This window comes from Panicum hallii, chromosome 4 (genome assembly GCF_002211085.1).
Source record: "Panicum hallii strain FIL2 chromosome 4, PHallii_v3.1, whole genome shotgun sequence".
In the NCBI taxonomy this organism is placed as follows: domain Eukaryota; kingdom Viridiplantae; phylum Streptophyta; class Magnoliopsida; order Poales; family Poaceae; genus Panicum; species Panicum hallii.
Genome location: NC_038045.1, coordinates 47,523,287 through 47,539,227, shown reverse-complemented (window position 1 = coordinate 47,539,227; position 15,941 = coordinate 47,523,287). Strand labels below are relative to the sequence as shown.

Here is a 15,941-nt window from a genome sequence, read left to right as displayed (position 1 = left end):
ACATAGAGTTAATGTTCTATATATCCCTAGTTAAGTGTCATTCCTATTAATAACGCTACTCTCGCATTGTTCAGTCCTAATACAGGCAACCTTTGATGAGATCTTGGTTGCAGTTACTCGGTTATGCGGCTCTGCTCAATGCAAGTAGAATAGCGGATGACGCTTCTGGTCTTGTCTATACCTGAATTTACCTATTCCATCCAGCAACTATTGGCAGTTCAACATTGGCATCTACAGGCGTATTATTTTGATTTTTACCTCTCTTTTTTTTGCAGAATTCACTGTACAAATTCATTTCCAATCAAATTGCTAGGCATGAAGGCAGCAGAGTAGTCCTCCATCTCGTTTTCAGTTGGCAGATCAGAATTAGTTGGGCGTTTTAGGTCGCTGTAGTAGTGTACTATCTAGCGTGTACGTTCCCTGATATGTGACAAATCGAAGTACTACAGTAGCCACTCCATAGGAGCATCGTTTATGCAGAAATGAATCAGCATGTAGTCATGTACGGCACAAAATCTTCGTTTTTCATATTGAAAGATCAGGGTCACACAAATATGATATTATTGTTTAGTAAAAGGGTACTAGAACTAATCAAAGTCTCAAAAACTTCAGACAGATCTTATTGCATTTAGATGTGAAAAAAATACAAATAGCAACATCATAGTTGCAACGTCTACATGCATGCATGTGCTACATGCTACTCCCTCCGTTCCAAATTATTAGTCGTTTTGATTTTTGTAGGTGCATAGTTTTTCTATGCATCTAGATATTATTATGTCTAGGTGCGTAATAAAATCGATGTATCTAGAAAAGTCAAAAACGACTAATAATTTGGAACGGAGGGAGTACATTTACGTATATATCTAGAAAAAAACCGGTGCAGGATTACGCTGACATTTGGGGCGACAGAGAAGAGCGGAGCATGCTGCTTAAGAGAGTATGCCTCAAAATATCGTTCTTCCCACTGAAAAGTACTTGAGAGTACTAACTCTCTGTCAGGGCATCCTTAGACAGAGACTTGCTTTGTGACATCCATGGGGTAACGATGGATGCAATTTGCCCACGCCGAGTCCGCACTACGAGCTGGCAGGATGCACTTCCACAGGGCGCTGTTGCACTTGTATCCGGACCCGAACCCAATCATCCAGACTCGGTCCCCCTCCCGCATCACTTGCTTGGCCTCGCAGTACGCCATCTCGTACCATAGCGAGCTGCTCGATGTGTTTCCGAATCGATGCAGTGTCATCCTCGATGGCTCAACCTGCTCGTCCGACAGATTGAGGCTGCGCTGGACCGCATCGACCACGGCTCTCCCGCCAGCATGTATGCAGAAATGCTCAACCGCCGAGCCGAAATTTGGAACATACTGCTTTGTACCTGCACTTTTCCTGATGATGAACACCTTTTGTGCAATGGAGGAGAGAAACAATAAGAGCTGCTCAGAGAATGGGAGCACAACGGGCGCAGCTGTGGTGATGTTGGCTCGGAGTGCTGCACCAGCGATGGCCACAAGGTCCTTCGACAATTTAAGTCCTAGGATACCCTCGCCGTCTTCCTCTTGGAAAACACAACGGTATGCACTGTCCTGGGCGCCTGTGGATTTTCTCACAATGTGCGTAAGTTCGAACCGGGCATCGTCCCTTGAAGTCGAGAGTAGCACGGCAGCGCCTCCCATCCGGAACAACACGTTGGCTAGCTGCATCGATCGCTCTTTCCCTACATAGAAGTTCCCGGTCAAGATCTCCGTGGATACCACCAGCGCACGCGCGCCGTGAGGCATGGTTTGCAAGAGGTTTCTGGCGAGACCAACCGCGATCAATCCTGCACTGCACCCCATCCCAGATAGATGCACATTGCGGGTATCGCTACGCAGCTTGTATCTATTTACGATCATGTCAGCCATGGATGGTATCATCGTGGTGAGGCTGCAATTGACAATCAGGATGTCAATATTATGAGCCTTGGCGGATGTCTTGGCAAACAGATCATCAATGACCGTGAAGATGACCATCTCTGCCTCCCCACGAGCTAACCTTAAGCTATGGGTCTGGGGGGGGTAACTGTTTACACATGGGAGGCAAGTCTCGCTACCAAGGCCAGAGCGTCTAAAAATTTTTGTTAGGAAGGAAATGGTATCATCATCAAGGAAGCTTAAGCGGAGAGTCTCAGCCCAGGAGGATGGGTCGACGTGGAAGTTCGAGTTTGGCCCAAAACAAGCATAGTCAACAAGGTATACAGTGCTTGGACGTTGGATAAGATACTTGACGGTTATTACTGTTATGAGTAAGAAAGCCCAAAGTAGGTAGATGGGTGGGGTGGTAGCGGACCAGGTGAATAATAGCCAGTATTGGTAAATCTGTGTGGCCTTGAGGATCACGGCAGTTGTGACTCTCATGGTGGCAGCAAAGATGATGCAATTGTTCACAAGCTGGCTGAGATATTTGATGTTATGACCTTGCCACCATGAGCACATATTGTTCAAGCTACACTGTCTGTGAATGAAATATAAAAGGCTGGCCGGGGTGGGGGTCTTAAAAGCTGCTACATATTCTTACCATGCAAAAAACATGCTCCGATCAGAAGAAATGTCCATAATATCATACATACATACATACATACATACATACATGCATACATACATATATATATATATATATATGATGGTGCGGTGGTCAGTGGCGGGCAGATCTAGGCCAGAATATTTCTAAATAATTGTGCCATTATGCTCTATAGATGGCAAATCGGGCCGCCCGGCACGGCCCGGCATAAGCCCAGTAAAAGCACAGCCCGATGTTACCGGACCAGGCATGGCACGGTAGTGCTGTCGGGCTGTGCCGTGCCCGCCTACGGACTGGACCATCAGCCCAAGCACGGCACGACGGGCCCGTTCCGTGCTCTGCCAGCTCGGTCCGGTCCGGTGAAATCACCATGCCCGTGCCAGCCAAAGCCCGCCGGCCGCCGCGCCTTGCCATCGCCGCACGCCTGCCAACCGCCGCGCGTGCCAATGCTGCCCACCGGCCGCAGCCCTCTTGACTCGACAAAGACGATGGCGGGACTGCCGATTGCGGGAGAAAAAATATAAGGGGCACCAAGTAGTTAGGGTTTTGAGGAGCAGGTGATGATGTTAGATGGGCCGGTGAATGGAAATAATATCCGAGCCGCTAACGGACCGGCCTTAAATATTAGGCCGTGTCGTGCTGCCCGCCGTGCTGCGCTGGCGGCCCAAGCACAGCACGCCATACCGGGTCGTGCCGGCCCGGGCATGATGACCATCGGGGCATGCCATGCTTGGGTCGGGTCAAAAACTCGGATCTCGTGCCGGGCTGTTGGGACTCGGGCCTTTTGGCCACCTATATTAAGCTCTAACCTTGCTAGACATTTTGGTTATTTTGATAACTAGCTGCTATTTGTGGGAAATAAGTTTACTGCTAATTGCGTTGTTGGTGCGTGATTTGATAAAACTATTAGGGAAGATGCAAACTATAGTAGAAAAATGGGAAAAGTCTGCTTTACATACTCAAACTATCATAAAAGTCCGATTTTTAACCTTCAACTATAAAACCGGATAACGAGAACCATCCAACTATCGAAACTGCACAAATTTGGTCCGTTGGGTGGTTTCGAATGTGGTTTTATATGTTTAAAGAAATTAGAATTCTAATTAGATCTAAAAAATCAAAATAATTCATTTTAAATAAAAAATATGAAACTAGTACAAATTTTTTTTCTAAAAATGTAACCTATCTAACTCTATTTGGATTTGCTTATAAAAAAAATAGGCATAACTACAAGCAATCAAATACTATAAATATAAAAAATGGATCCAAATAACTGATTTAGAAAACTTTTGATACCCTCATTTTTTTATTTAAAATGAATTACTTATGATTTTTTTAGTTTAAATTTGAACATTTAAATTTTTAGAAAATAAAAAACCTCCTTCAAAACCACTCAAAGGATCAAATTTGTCTGGTTCCAACAGTTGGATGGCCTCTGTTATCCGGTTTTGTAATTGAATATTGAACATCAGACACTGTTGGCTACTTAAAAAAAAGGCACTAAAACTTCTGGCAACTCATACAAAATTGTGGGGAATCTCGTAGTGCGTCTAATATTTGTAGTTTTTTGTTAGCTGACACTTTGGCAAGCTGTCAATGTTGTTAGTTGCAATCGTTCTAACATTTTGAAACTGGAATGACGGGTGCAGTTCAGTGTTGTTAGTTGGAACACTTTGGTCCCATCAGCTCAAAGAAAAGAACTGTTGCAGTGCGTCAAATAAAGCTGCGCTCGTTTTCCTTGATGCCACAGACCATATCGCCACAATTCATCATCCTTTGGCAATAGGAATCCTTCAAATATGTTGCGCCTATCTTCTTCTCCATTCTCCCCGTGTTTAGATTTCGAAACGTTAAAAGTTGAGAGTCGAATTAAGTTTGGCATTTAAACTCATGAAGGAAGCTTTGAGTTGAAAATTTTAAAATCCCGCTGGTATATGATATACACAAACTCAAGCTGAAGGCCTTTTTTTCATATATATCTGAAAGGACTAGGCCTATGTGGATGTTTTTCTGGTCCATGTTTAGGTACTCTCATGGGAGAAAAAGGCTAGTAATTACCAAGTGATCAGTTTAAGATTTCATAAAAAAAAGTGATCAATTTAAGGCTTTTCCCTTTGCACAGCTATAAGCTCTCCACGCGGCTGCACATGTGACCTGCATTTTCGTGAAGTGCACATCGAATGCATTGTAGAATGTTCTGAGGTTTTCCCTTTGGCATTGAAGAACGTTATGAGCTTCCAATCGATGTGTCATTCACTGTAGCCTTTGGCTCAATAAATGTATAGCCCATGCCCGATGAACGAAGCTAGAATGATGAGAGCAGTTCAGTGTTGTTAGTTGGAACACTTTGGTCCAATCAGCAAGAAAAAAAAAACATGGTCACTATACATGACTCGTCCAACGGGTTGCCTCATCCGTTCATTATAGAAAAAGCATTTTCCACACTAGTCTTTGAGTGTCTGTTTGTCCTTTGTTTGAACCATACTGTCTTTTTCAATACCTTGCTGTCTTGACACCTCACAGGATTGAATCAAAGTACAGAATATGAAATCAAGTGCACTACAGGGCATTAGGTGCCAATGCCAAATTACTCTCAGTTATTGCATGGTGGAACACCATAATTAAATTGAAATATGAGGTGATTTGTGTGTATGACAGTTGGAAAGATGGTGTGATTGTAATGCTTTATATTGCCTTTAATAATCAGATTCCCAGCTATATATATACCTTACCTATAGTAGTCACATACTCTCAAGAAATTCCTACATTCATCAGAGAAACAAAATAGCTTATTGTCTATCTGCCACATGACTTAGTTATAGTGGCTCAGATTGAAAGAACCAATCACGTACGTATATATCCAAGCTAGTTATGTATGTGTAAACAGCCAAATGAAATAAGGACCGCAAATAAGAAACCATCTACATGCTCATTGCCTTTTTCCATATTCTGAAAAGAAGAAAATTATCCACGGCTTCTTTTCTTCTTCCGTAGGAGGCTGCTAGCACGCAGACATCCGATGCATGTAGCATTGGACCCTTGTTTTTTTACCACGAAGCCTAAAAAACTTGAGTCATGCTTATTGTCCATGAGCTCGAGGGACGGGATACACGGCGACCTCAACTTCATGGCACTCTTAACAGTAGAAATGATAGCAAAGCATGGTCAAATTAGCCAAAAACAATCCAAGCACACATCCTTACTGCAAAAACCCTCATCTCTGCTGGCGCTTGACCCTCACTAGTGCCGGTTTCAAGAGCCCGCACTACGAAAGAGGCATAACTAAGCAATTGTATTTGTGCCAGTTATCGATGCTGGACCCTTATCCAAATCCGTCACGAATGTTCTATATATTTGTGTCAGAAATTTTTTAAGCACCGATAGAAATTTGGTCGTATCGTCGCCGTTGTTTTCCAGAACCGGTACCAATATTATCGTATCCTTGTTACCGGTCGTGTTATCGGCCCGGTATGGATATTTGAGTATCCTTCTGGTACTGTTCTACAAGCCGGCACTGTTACGGTCGGGAACATAAAAAAAATCAAATCATTTATATTGATGCATGGTCAAAAAAACAATATAAATCATTTGTTTGTTTGTGCCTCAAGTCCTTAACTCATAGCACATCATCATATCTTACTATTATGTATTGGATGCTCCTTTTGAAACCTCCATGTGAAGCCATTTAGGATCCTAGATGGACACTTTAAAAAATAGCGAAATCCTAGAAATTATCATAAAAATCAGAAACATCCGGCCATCAATCCGACAACTCTAATCATAATAATCATTGAATCTATTATTTTTCCTAATAAATTACTCATCTCTGCCATTATGAAAATAGACTGAAGTAACCCTCTAAATATGTATCTAAATTACCCACATTTGCCATTATAAAAAAAATCTAAAATAACCCCCTAATCTTTGCACCTATACTATTATAAAAATAATGCAAATAATCCCCTAAATTTGCATATAAATTATCCAATTATATCATTATCAAAAGTTAAAACAACCTCTAAATTTGAATCTAAATTATATAATTATAATAAAATATTAAAATACACATTATAAAATTTAAATTACTATTTATATCATTATTAATATAAAAATACTACCCACAATATATGTCATCATGTATTCATGTAGAATACCAATTTACAAACAAATGGTTCAATTAAATATATATCAAACACACATGGAAGTGTGATGCAAAATAAAATATATTGCAACTAGATAATGATAAATATATATTTCAGAGTATGTGTTAGAATATTTAATAGATGAAAAATGGCGTGTGATAGATAATTATAGTTATTAGCTATAAGCATAGGTTGATAGGATAGTATTGTACAAATCATTGATTATGTGCCTCAGACTAAATGTAGAATCAATATTAAAATGTAGCTAGTACCTAGCTAGCACGCATATTAGACTTTGCTTCCTCCTCACTAAATTTTAAATGCACCTGTAGTAAATATTTATGTGGACGGCTTTCTTCTCATCATTGATGGTTTGGCACAAATAAAGGTAGAATATAATGTACCCCGACCCGTAGAGATAGAAAATATTACTCCCTAAGATGAGGTAGATTGTAGGCGATCTTGAAACACCATGTTTTTTACGATCCTCTTATTGCATCGAAAATTTTTCAACTCCTGTAGCAACACGCATGCGTATAAACCTAGTATATGTATAAGAACAAATGCTATTACTAGGTAGATAAAATGCGAGCTGTACATCTCAAACAGGAAGGCGGTAAAACATCAAGCATTGGAAGCCCCTATAGTCCCTCGCTTTTCTTATTCTTTTGGGGAATGTTATAGCTGTCAGCACCATATGGTAATAATCTTTTTTTACATGAATGGTTTGAAGTTTAAAAACAAAATTCCATATAAATCCTCTAAATGTACCGCCTTCTGAATGAAATCATGACGGCACCCAACAAATCCAGTCAATAATGTAATGATGATTTACATGTATGACCTGTATATCCTTTTTGAAGGTATACAATAATATGCATTTCTCCAAAAGAAAAGAAGAATCCCAGCAAGAGCCATTGATCATCATGGCCTCATGGGCATACACAGAGCCAGCACCAACTGACAAACCCTCTAAAGCAAGGGCAAAAATACTTCTGACATGTCCAACGTAACCAAGCATTACAATCCACTTAGCTAGCACTACTGCACTAGTATGATTATTCGGCCATCGCCACAGCTAGGTAAGCAAGCGCCACTCGAAGGCACAACTTACCATGCATCAATGGCGAACTGATCCGTGAAAAAACAGGCACAAAATTTGATTCAAGTTGAATGAACTAATGAAAAGCAGCTTCGACGAGTTGTTTCGTTCTTGTCATCCTCTATGACGACGGGCGAGGGGCGTGCCAGCCGGCCGACGGCGGGCGGCCGCATCACCTCGCGCTGGCTCCCTGTGTGCAGTGCGGGCGTGCGTGCCGGGGCATTACGCGACGCCGGCGACGGCGACGCTGCTGCCCCCGGCGGTGGTGCGCTTGACGAATCGGCCCTTCATCCGCGGTCGCTTCTCGGCGTTGAGCTTGCGCACCTCGTACCGGATCTTCTTGGAGAAGAGCCGCGTCCGCCGCTTCTCTCGGTACCGGGACACTCGGGCCTCCCGGCCGCCGTCCATCATCCCCAGCCTCGGCGCGCAGAGCTCCTCGCCGCCGTGGCCGACCATTCCTCCCACCAACCACATGCCCTGTATGCACAATCATATATACTCGAATTAAGTTATTAATAAGTTAATCCGCACATGCACGATGTCAACGTGATGCTCGTGCGCGCGAACGTACCGTGAAATCGTGGGGCCAGCTGTCGTCGAGCTTGACGTGCGGCCGCTCGCCGCCGCCGGTCCACGGCGAGCTGCCCCAGCTCTGGATGATCGCCTCGTAGTTGAGGGTGAGCGAGAGGCTCGTCTGCAAGAACTGGGCGTCGGCGCTCGTGTCGTTGCTCCCGGCCTTCTCGTCCTCCGGCGGCGTCTCCTGATCAGGCGAGCCGTAGTCGAAGTCGATGTCCAGCATCTCGTCAGATGCCTCCGCCTCCAGCTCGAAGCCGCACGCCAGCGTACCGCTGGTTTCGCAGGCACCGCCACCGTCGATCTCGACCTTGACTCGCGCGGCGTCGTCGTCCACCGGGTCGAGGAGGCCCAGCGTCTCCATGTAGAACGACGAGTCCTCCTCGTTGCCATCGTTCAGGCCGCGCCCGAGGAGGGCTTCCATATCAGCGGCGAACTCCCTGAGCTCGGCGTCGGTGGGCTCGAAGTTGGCATGGCCGTCGGGGAAGAGCTGCGCCTGCGGCGCAGCCGGTGCCGCCGGATCCGGCTTCGCGGGGTCCTCGACGGCGCCGTCCTCGTTGCAGGACGGCGCGACAGCCGCCGCTTCCTCAAGAGGCGGCGGCGAGCAGAACTCGGCGAGGGCGGGGTCAAATACGGGCACGCGGTAGAGCAGCTGCTCCTCCTCCTCCTCCACCTCCCCTTCCCCGTTCCGCCCCTCGGGCGAGTCCCCGCCCGCCGCCTCCGGCACGACGAGCCGCCGCGACAGCACCTGCCCGAGGCTCTTGGTGTGTCCGCCCCGCGGTGTGCGCGCCTTGCGCTTGAACCACGCGGGCACCACCTCGTCCCGAGGCTCGCGCTTCGCGGGCGGCGGCGGCGCGCCCGGCGGCGACGTCGGCCGCAGGCGCAGCCGCTCGTGGCGCCGCGCGAGCGGGTTCGCGGAGTGCACGGACGTGTCGCACCCCTGGCACAGGAACGCGTCGTCCGCCGCGCAGTACCACCTCGCCCGCCGGCGCAGGCACCCGTCGCAAGCCCGCGCCGCCTTGCCGCCCATCGCCGCCGCCGCCGCCGCCTCCTTCTTCGCCGAGCTGCCGGCCGTAGCAATCATCTCTCTTCAACGCAGCGTGTGCAGCGATCTTGCTCGTCAGTGATGTCCCCTGTACGCTCTAAATGGACGCGACGCAAGTATTCACATGTATCGATGTACACTCTGAGCTTCGTACTGTAGATTACAATTTTTTTTTGCGCCGGAAATATCGTGGGCTTAGGTTTTGTAGCACCGGAGGAGGTTGTGGGCCCGGCTTGTGCGCTTTTGGGGGGACCCATGGTGTGTACTTTGCACTTTTGGTGTCGCGGCGGGGCACACCTGCAGGTCTTATCTGCGACGTGATTGGCCGAAGGGCATGCAGCATCCGGCGCGAGCGCCTGTGATTGGCTCCGACGGGATTTCCGGTGGACCACCCCGTTCAGCTACGCGACGCCCAGAGCCCTTTCCCGGTCGCTCTCACGGTTGCTGTGGGTTCACGCTGGCAGTGGGACCCTGTGGACCCTGAAAGAAAAGCCTTCCTTGAACTCCATTTTTCCCTAGCACAGTGGTCGCAAACAACAACTCCTACATCTTACCTCTTACTATGTTACACGTTACTACATGTTCTGTTACCATTACAAACCTCAGAAATCGTTTTTCTTTTTGCTCTTTGATTTTTTAATAAAATTTAAAAGAGGGACAAGTTCGAAAGCATGCGCATATGCATGGGTCGTTTCAGTTATATAACACCCGATTTATTCATAATATAACCAGCTATCGCAATATGTAATTTTCTATTTAAAATTAATTATTTTTAGAGATACTATTGGTTAAAGATAAAAATATTTGACTTTGACCAAGTCAAAAATTTGTTATATTTTGGAACGGAGGTAGTAAACGATTCCAAATGCCCTAAAACGGCCTAATCCTATTTAATTTATTACGAAGATTTGGAGCTGGCATACAAAATAAAGTTTCGAAGTGCGTAGAGCTGACAATGATTGGATCTTCAATTGTAATGTTGCCATTTATGCACTCCATGTCCTTACTAGAGAGGTGAAGTAACATTGGATACTAGCATGGCAGCTTAGCTTGTGCGCCGCGTCCTAACGTATGGTCCCCCAAGGACGACGATCTACGCGCTCCTAGCTGCCATGCCCGAAATTTGGAAGCCTACAAAACCGCACACCCGAAAAACATGAAGAAAATATTTGGCCTCCGGCCGGGGTCCCCAGCCGGGGATCTGAATCGTTTTCGAAATGTTGATGCCGTGGAGCATAGTGGTCGATGACCCCTTGGAGCGTAGCAGCGTGGTCAGCATGGGCTTACAAAACACTCGGACTCACGGCGATGCCGACCTGGTATGCCAGAATTATATACAGGTCTTATCCAGTGAAGATAATGCCCCTGTAAAATGCAAATGCCTACCCAGCAGGCAAAGAAGATGGTGCCTCGGGCATGCGTTCTTTGTCCCAGCTCTCTCTGTCATGGGAGACTAAATTGTGCGTAGAAACAAAGGTAATGTCGTCAGATGAATGTAACAGGGGTTTAAAACTAGGCTCTCAACAATATAATTTACAGTGAGTCAAAGGGCTTTTTGGCTCCCTTTTGCGTACTTATTACATAATTAATTTGACAGAAATTCCATATATAGTAACCAAGAAATTAATGGAGTACCGGCGCACTTTGCCAAGGTGTATTGTATGTTGGCTTGTTTTGTGCATCACAAAAATCATTCCTCATTTCCGCTAGTATGGAAGAGATTGAAGCAACAGAATAAAGTTACAGAAGTAAACTCGACCACAGGAAGATGGGACCCTTAGCTTTGTCTTAACAGAGCATTGAATGAACCTGGGCTGTCCGGGAAAATAGCATTTTAACGATAACTTTTCATTTTTGATGACTGGTTATGGATTCTTGAGAATATGTATTGTATAGTTTTTCTATCTTGTTCTTGGTCAGATAACAGAATGTGAGAAAAACAACGATTACGTATCGTGGTGCGTATACTGTATCAAAAACGTTCAAGCAATTCATCCTGTCTTTTGACCATCTACCGTTGATCTTGACTACGGTTTTGCTGACTATGGAGCTCTGTTCCATCTGAACCGTGAGCCGTCCGTGCTGATGCGACCACTAGCAATCACTGGACAAGCATAACCGCCGGGAAGTTACAGTTTACAAGCAGCCGACCTGCCAAGTCCTGGTGATGACTGCTCTGCAGCTCACTCAATTCCGGCTTGAACATGGGAGATAAACATGTCACATCCTAGTCCACACGGCTAGTGGATTAGCACTTGCATGTCGCATCGAAGGTGCAGGTCGTCAGCCTCTAAAGGTAGCAGCTGCTCAAGCTAGCTCCAAGTCGTCTTTCTTACCTTCCTTTCCTTTTCCTCCGTGTCCTCGGCTGAGCCGTAGCAATCAGTTCCGACATTCTCCAGCAATGTACCGGTTGTCGACAGGATAAAATCCACTTGCTTGGTAACTGCTGACATACAACTTATGCTCAAAGAAGGTTTCCCTTTTCTTCATGAAAAAGAAAATCTTTGCATGTAACAAGTTGCCAATATGAAGAGGGCCTTCCTATCAAAACAGAAGCATATTCTTTGGGAAATCGAGGCAGGCAGGTATGCTCCTCCTCCAAAATGGGACAGCAGAGTGAGATTTCAGATTTGGATGTGAGTGAACCTCGCCGGGACATCAACGTCATGCCCATCCCTGCGGTCCAATGGGAGGAAGATGGGGTGCCCTTCGTGATCCAAAGCATGTCAATTGCCAATTGCACGTCCAGATCTTGGCTGTACATATGTGACCGATGTCCATGTCACTGAGATGGACGCGCTTCTTTCCTCAGTTTACCAGCTGCATCCGTTCCAAATTATTAGTCGTTTTAATTTTTCTAAATACATAGTTTTTCTGTGCATCTATATATATATTTATGTCTAGGTATATAAATAAAGACTGTAAATCTAGAAAAACTAAAATGACTAATAGTTTGAGACGGAGGAAGTAGAAAGCTAGAATAGGAATTATAGGCTTCAAATTCCAATGCCATTCTACTAGTATTCGATCTGAGTATTGAGATGAGTCTGAGTATCCCCCAACCTCTATTTTACATGATTTTTTTTAAAAATAAATGAACCGCTGCAAAAAGATTAAACTGGAATATTGAAAGACAATGGCTGAGCAAAATAAATAAATAAATCAATCAATCAATCAAATTTCCTACTGTTTGCTGGTGGGGCTAGTGTTTATCCACTTGAGTCATATGTCCTTGTCACGATATCTTTGGGACACCGTCTTTGTCTTCGCATGTAGTATATTCCACTCTGAACGCGAAAATACAAATGTCACGGAGAATTCCAGAAATTATATTTTTGAAAAAACAATTACAGAAACTATAATTCGCAGGGACTTAAAATACATGAAGGGACACGTGTCGGCATGAGGCACTGCGATTATGTGACCAAACATGCGTGCATGTGCTATGGAGGATTTGTTCTTTGATGTAGCTCATCCAGTGTTGTCATAAAAATGCCTACGACTACCGTATTATACTTCACCGTGTGCTGATTAGGGAGGCAAATTAAGTATATACTCCTCAGTATGTTTATTGAGTTTCACATTCTTTACAATCCCAGTGAGTGTAACAAAAAGCCTCACACATATTTTTAGATTAAGAAAAAATTCCGACCTTGAACATTCGAACATTCGTAAGTAAATATCTTCAGCCAAAAAAGTCATACATATCCTAGCTAGCAAATCATAGCACGTCGATGAATCCTGGACGTTTTGTGTTATAGTTGTAGGAACTAGGTAATATACGGCGTCCATCTGTGCTGAACATTTGGCAGCTAGCGAATCTGCTTTAGCTTTGGCAGAATCAGAGCACTGCCCTTTGCCTGCAAAATAAAAAATAAAAGGCTACTCTTTCATTCAATTGAATTGGCAGCGGAATAAGGTTTAAATCTCGCTAATAATAACTTCCTTTAAATATTGACACTGACATAGACGTAGTCATTGCAGATGTTTTTTTATCGAAAAATCTGTTTGTAAGATGTATTACCGAAAATTTTGTTTTCATTTTCTAATTAACTAGAGTTTGATAATGAAATTTTATAGAGAGGTCTATTGTGCCCATTCTGCCCGTAATAAAAACTAAAAGCTTTTGCAAACCTTTTTAGGTATAGTGAGTATTCAATCTACAGCACTGCGGTATTTTCACTACTTCACTAATGAAGATGTCATAATAGTATAGGTTCCATTTTCACTAGTTCTAAAACAGTTCATAAACATTTTATAATTTCTTACTGTACATGAGGATAGACTTTAATCTTAATACACACCTCCATCAAAGTCTCATTGGGCCCATAGTTCGTTTCTCTCTTGCGTAGTTTACATATGCTCTTGAGCTTTTGGGCCCGCAGTCCATTGTCCACATTGGATGGCATGCTGGCCTGCAATTTGGCCCAGCTAGAAGCCTAACTAGAGGAACCGAGCGTCGCTGAGTTGTTGACATGTCCCCTGTAGATGGCCATACGGGCCGTGCCATATGAACCGTACGGGACACGATATAAAAAAACTACTACACGAACACGAACCGACATGATGGATATAATGTCAGTGCCAGTGCCAGCACGACATGACCGTAGTATTATGCGTGGGCCGAAATCTCAACACGCAGTGTCAGCACGTACACGACACGACTACTGGGCTGACATGATCTAGCACGGGCTCAGCCCATAACCACTCATATATATACTTACCATCTCCTCCCTCAAATCCTAATCTCTCTCCTACCCTTTCCACCGACCGGCCGCCACCTCCTCACTGCCTCCTCCCTCTCTCTCTTGTGTGCGCCTTCCTCCCTGCCGTTCTCCTCTTTCCTCTTCTCTTGCTCTGCTCCCACGCACGCCTTCCCTCCCTGTTGTCCCCGCGTCGCCCCGGCGTCGCGCGCCACTACCCCTCCCCTCGCTGCGTCGCGCGCCGCCATCCCCGCTGGCTTCCCTCGTCATGCCGGGCCGCGCCGCGCCGCCCCTCCCCTCGCCGCGTTGCATGCCGCTGCCTCCACTGGCTTCCCGCGCCGCGCCGCGTGCCACCCCTGCCCTCACTGCGCCGCGCGCCACCCCTCTCTCATCGCGTCGCGCCGCGTCCGTCGTGCCTGGGCCGGCACAAAATCGCCGGGCCAACATGCCTGGACCGGCGAGATGGCATGCAGTGCCGACACGGCACGGCACGACTAAGCTTTCGTGACTAACTGTGTCGTGCTGGACCCTACCGTGTCGGAGCCGTGCGGCACGTTTGGCCATCTATAGTGTCCGCTAATTTCAATGCACGTGCGATACTGCAGAGGATACGTGTATTTCAGAGAGACCGTCGCACTGAAGATACTAGAGCAGTTCAGCTGCATGCCTACAACCTCACTGAGATGTACCCACAGATCTCACCAATTCACCATGTTCCTTTTTTTTCTTGTTCAGGCCAATACGGTCAGCTAAAACTTTTATTTCAGGCCAATTCGGTCAGCTAAAACCTTATCATTTCAGGCCAAGTCAGGACTGGGCTATCTTTCTGCAGAAATGCTGCATTTTCTTGACGGCAAGACTAGCTGTAGACTGCAGTAGCCTACACGGTATAATATTTTGGCCTTAGAACGCCATTGCACTTGCAGGATCCTAATGAGCTTTCGTGGAGCCAGCTCTCTACGCCTATCGATGCATCTCAGATAAATAAAATGCTCGCGCCGACGCTCTATTTATTCGTCTCCAAAAAAATGATGGAATTTAACTAAGAACTGGCCGATTTATAACTTGTTTCCCCCGGCGCAGGCACTACAATTTTCACTTCAAAATTTTGAATTCAACAAAAATTTAAATAATTTAGCACTGCTTCCTTCCCCTAACAAAGAAGAAAAAATCGAGTTCCCCGCTCCACGCCTCAATGTTGGATTCCTAAGGTCGATCGAAAATGAAATTCAGTCAGATTCACTGTAAACTGTATCACTGCATTATATGGAGCTGGGAGCACTAACGCTAAGAACAATTAGTTGGCAGTTGGTCAGTAAACACGGCCTCTTGTTGGGAGCTAAATCTCTTCCAATTTCTCTCCACATGCACACGAACCCACAGCATGCGATCCACGAGCCTGACAATCAGACATGAACGGATGCGATGCGTCATGGGTGGTCGTTTGCTCCCCAGCTAAATCACAACTGCAAGTTTCAAGTAGCAACATAAAAATTAAAGCAGTGAAATGACCAGATGTGATCCAGACTTTGCAGAGTACAAGAAATTCCCCTAAATTTAGCGACATTATATTTCCACGGACCATACATATCTACATTATTTATACAGTTCCACCTGCCAACTTCTTCTTCTAAGCGCCTTTGGAAAACCTTCCTCTTTTTTTTAAAGCCACCGCCTGCCAACAAATTTTTAAGCTACCACCTTTCCAACAGCCAACAATTTGTGATAATACGATCTCTGGTACATGCTGTTGAACCTGTTGTCCTGGCACATGCTTGTCCACGACTGTTTCGTAGTCTCGTCTACTGTTTTTTCCAC

The 15,941-nt window shown here is 45.3% G+C and overlaps 2 protein-coding genes across 2 annotated transcripts; both read right to left on the bottom strand.

The window, feature by feature from the left end:
* Nucleotides 1-60: 60 nt before the first annotated feature.
* Nucleotides 61-2,478, bottom strand: LOC112889592 (3-ketoacyl-CoA synthase 5-like). The gene has a single exon (XM_025956309.1). The coding sequence runs from the start codon at nucleotides 2,471-2,473 to the stop codon at nucleotides 1,007-1,009; it is 1,467 nt and encodes a 488-aa protein (XP_025812094.1). The 5' UTR covers nucleotides 2,474-2,478; the 3' UTR covers nucleotides 61-1,006.
* A 5,012-nt stretch (nucleotides 2,479-7,490) lies between these two features.
* LOC112891207 (zinc finger protein CONSTANS-LIKE 16-like) lies at nucleotides 7,491-9,596 on the bottom strand. Its single transcript, XM_025958153.1, has 2 exons — nucleotides 8,374-9,596; nucleotides 7,491-8,279 (listed from the first exon to the last, which is right to left on the bottom strand). Exons 1-2 carry the CDS (start codon nucleotides 9,457-9,459, stop codon nucleotides 8,025-8,027), a joined length of 1,341 nt encoding a protein of 446 aa, XP_025813938.1. The 5' UTR covers nucleotides 9,460-9,596; the 3' UTR covers nucleotides 7,491-8,024.
* Nucleotides 9,597-15,941: the final 6,345 nt, after the last annotated feature.

Coding starts and splice junctions, on each gene's coding strand:
- LOC112889592 (XM_025956309.1), bottom strand. CDS start 2,473: ATGTGCTCATGGTGGCAAGGTCATAACATCAAATATCTCAGCCAGCTT.
- LOC112891207 (XM_025958153.1), bottom strand. CDS start 9,459: ATGATTGCTACGGCCGGCAGCTCGGCGAAGAAGGAGGCGGCGGCGGCG. Junction 8,280..8,373: donor GCTGGCCCCACGATTTCACG/GTACGTTCGCGC, acceptor TTGTGCATACAG/GGCATGTGGTTGGTGGGAGG.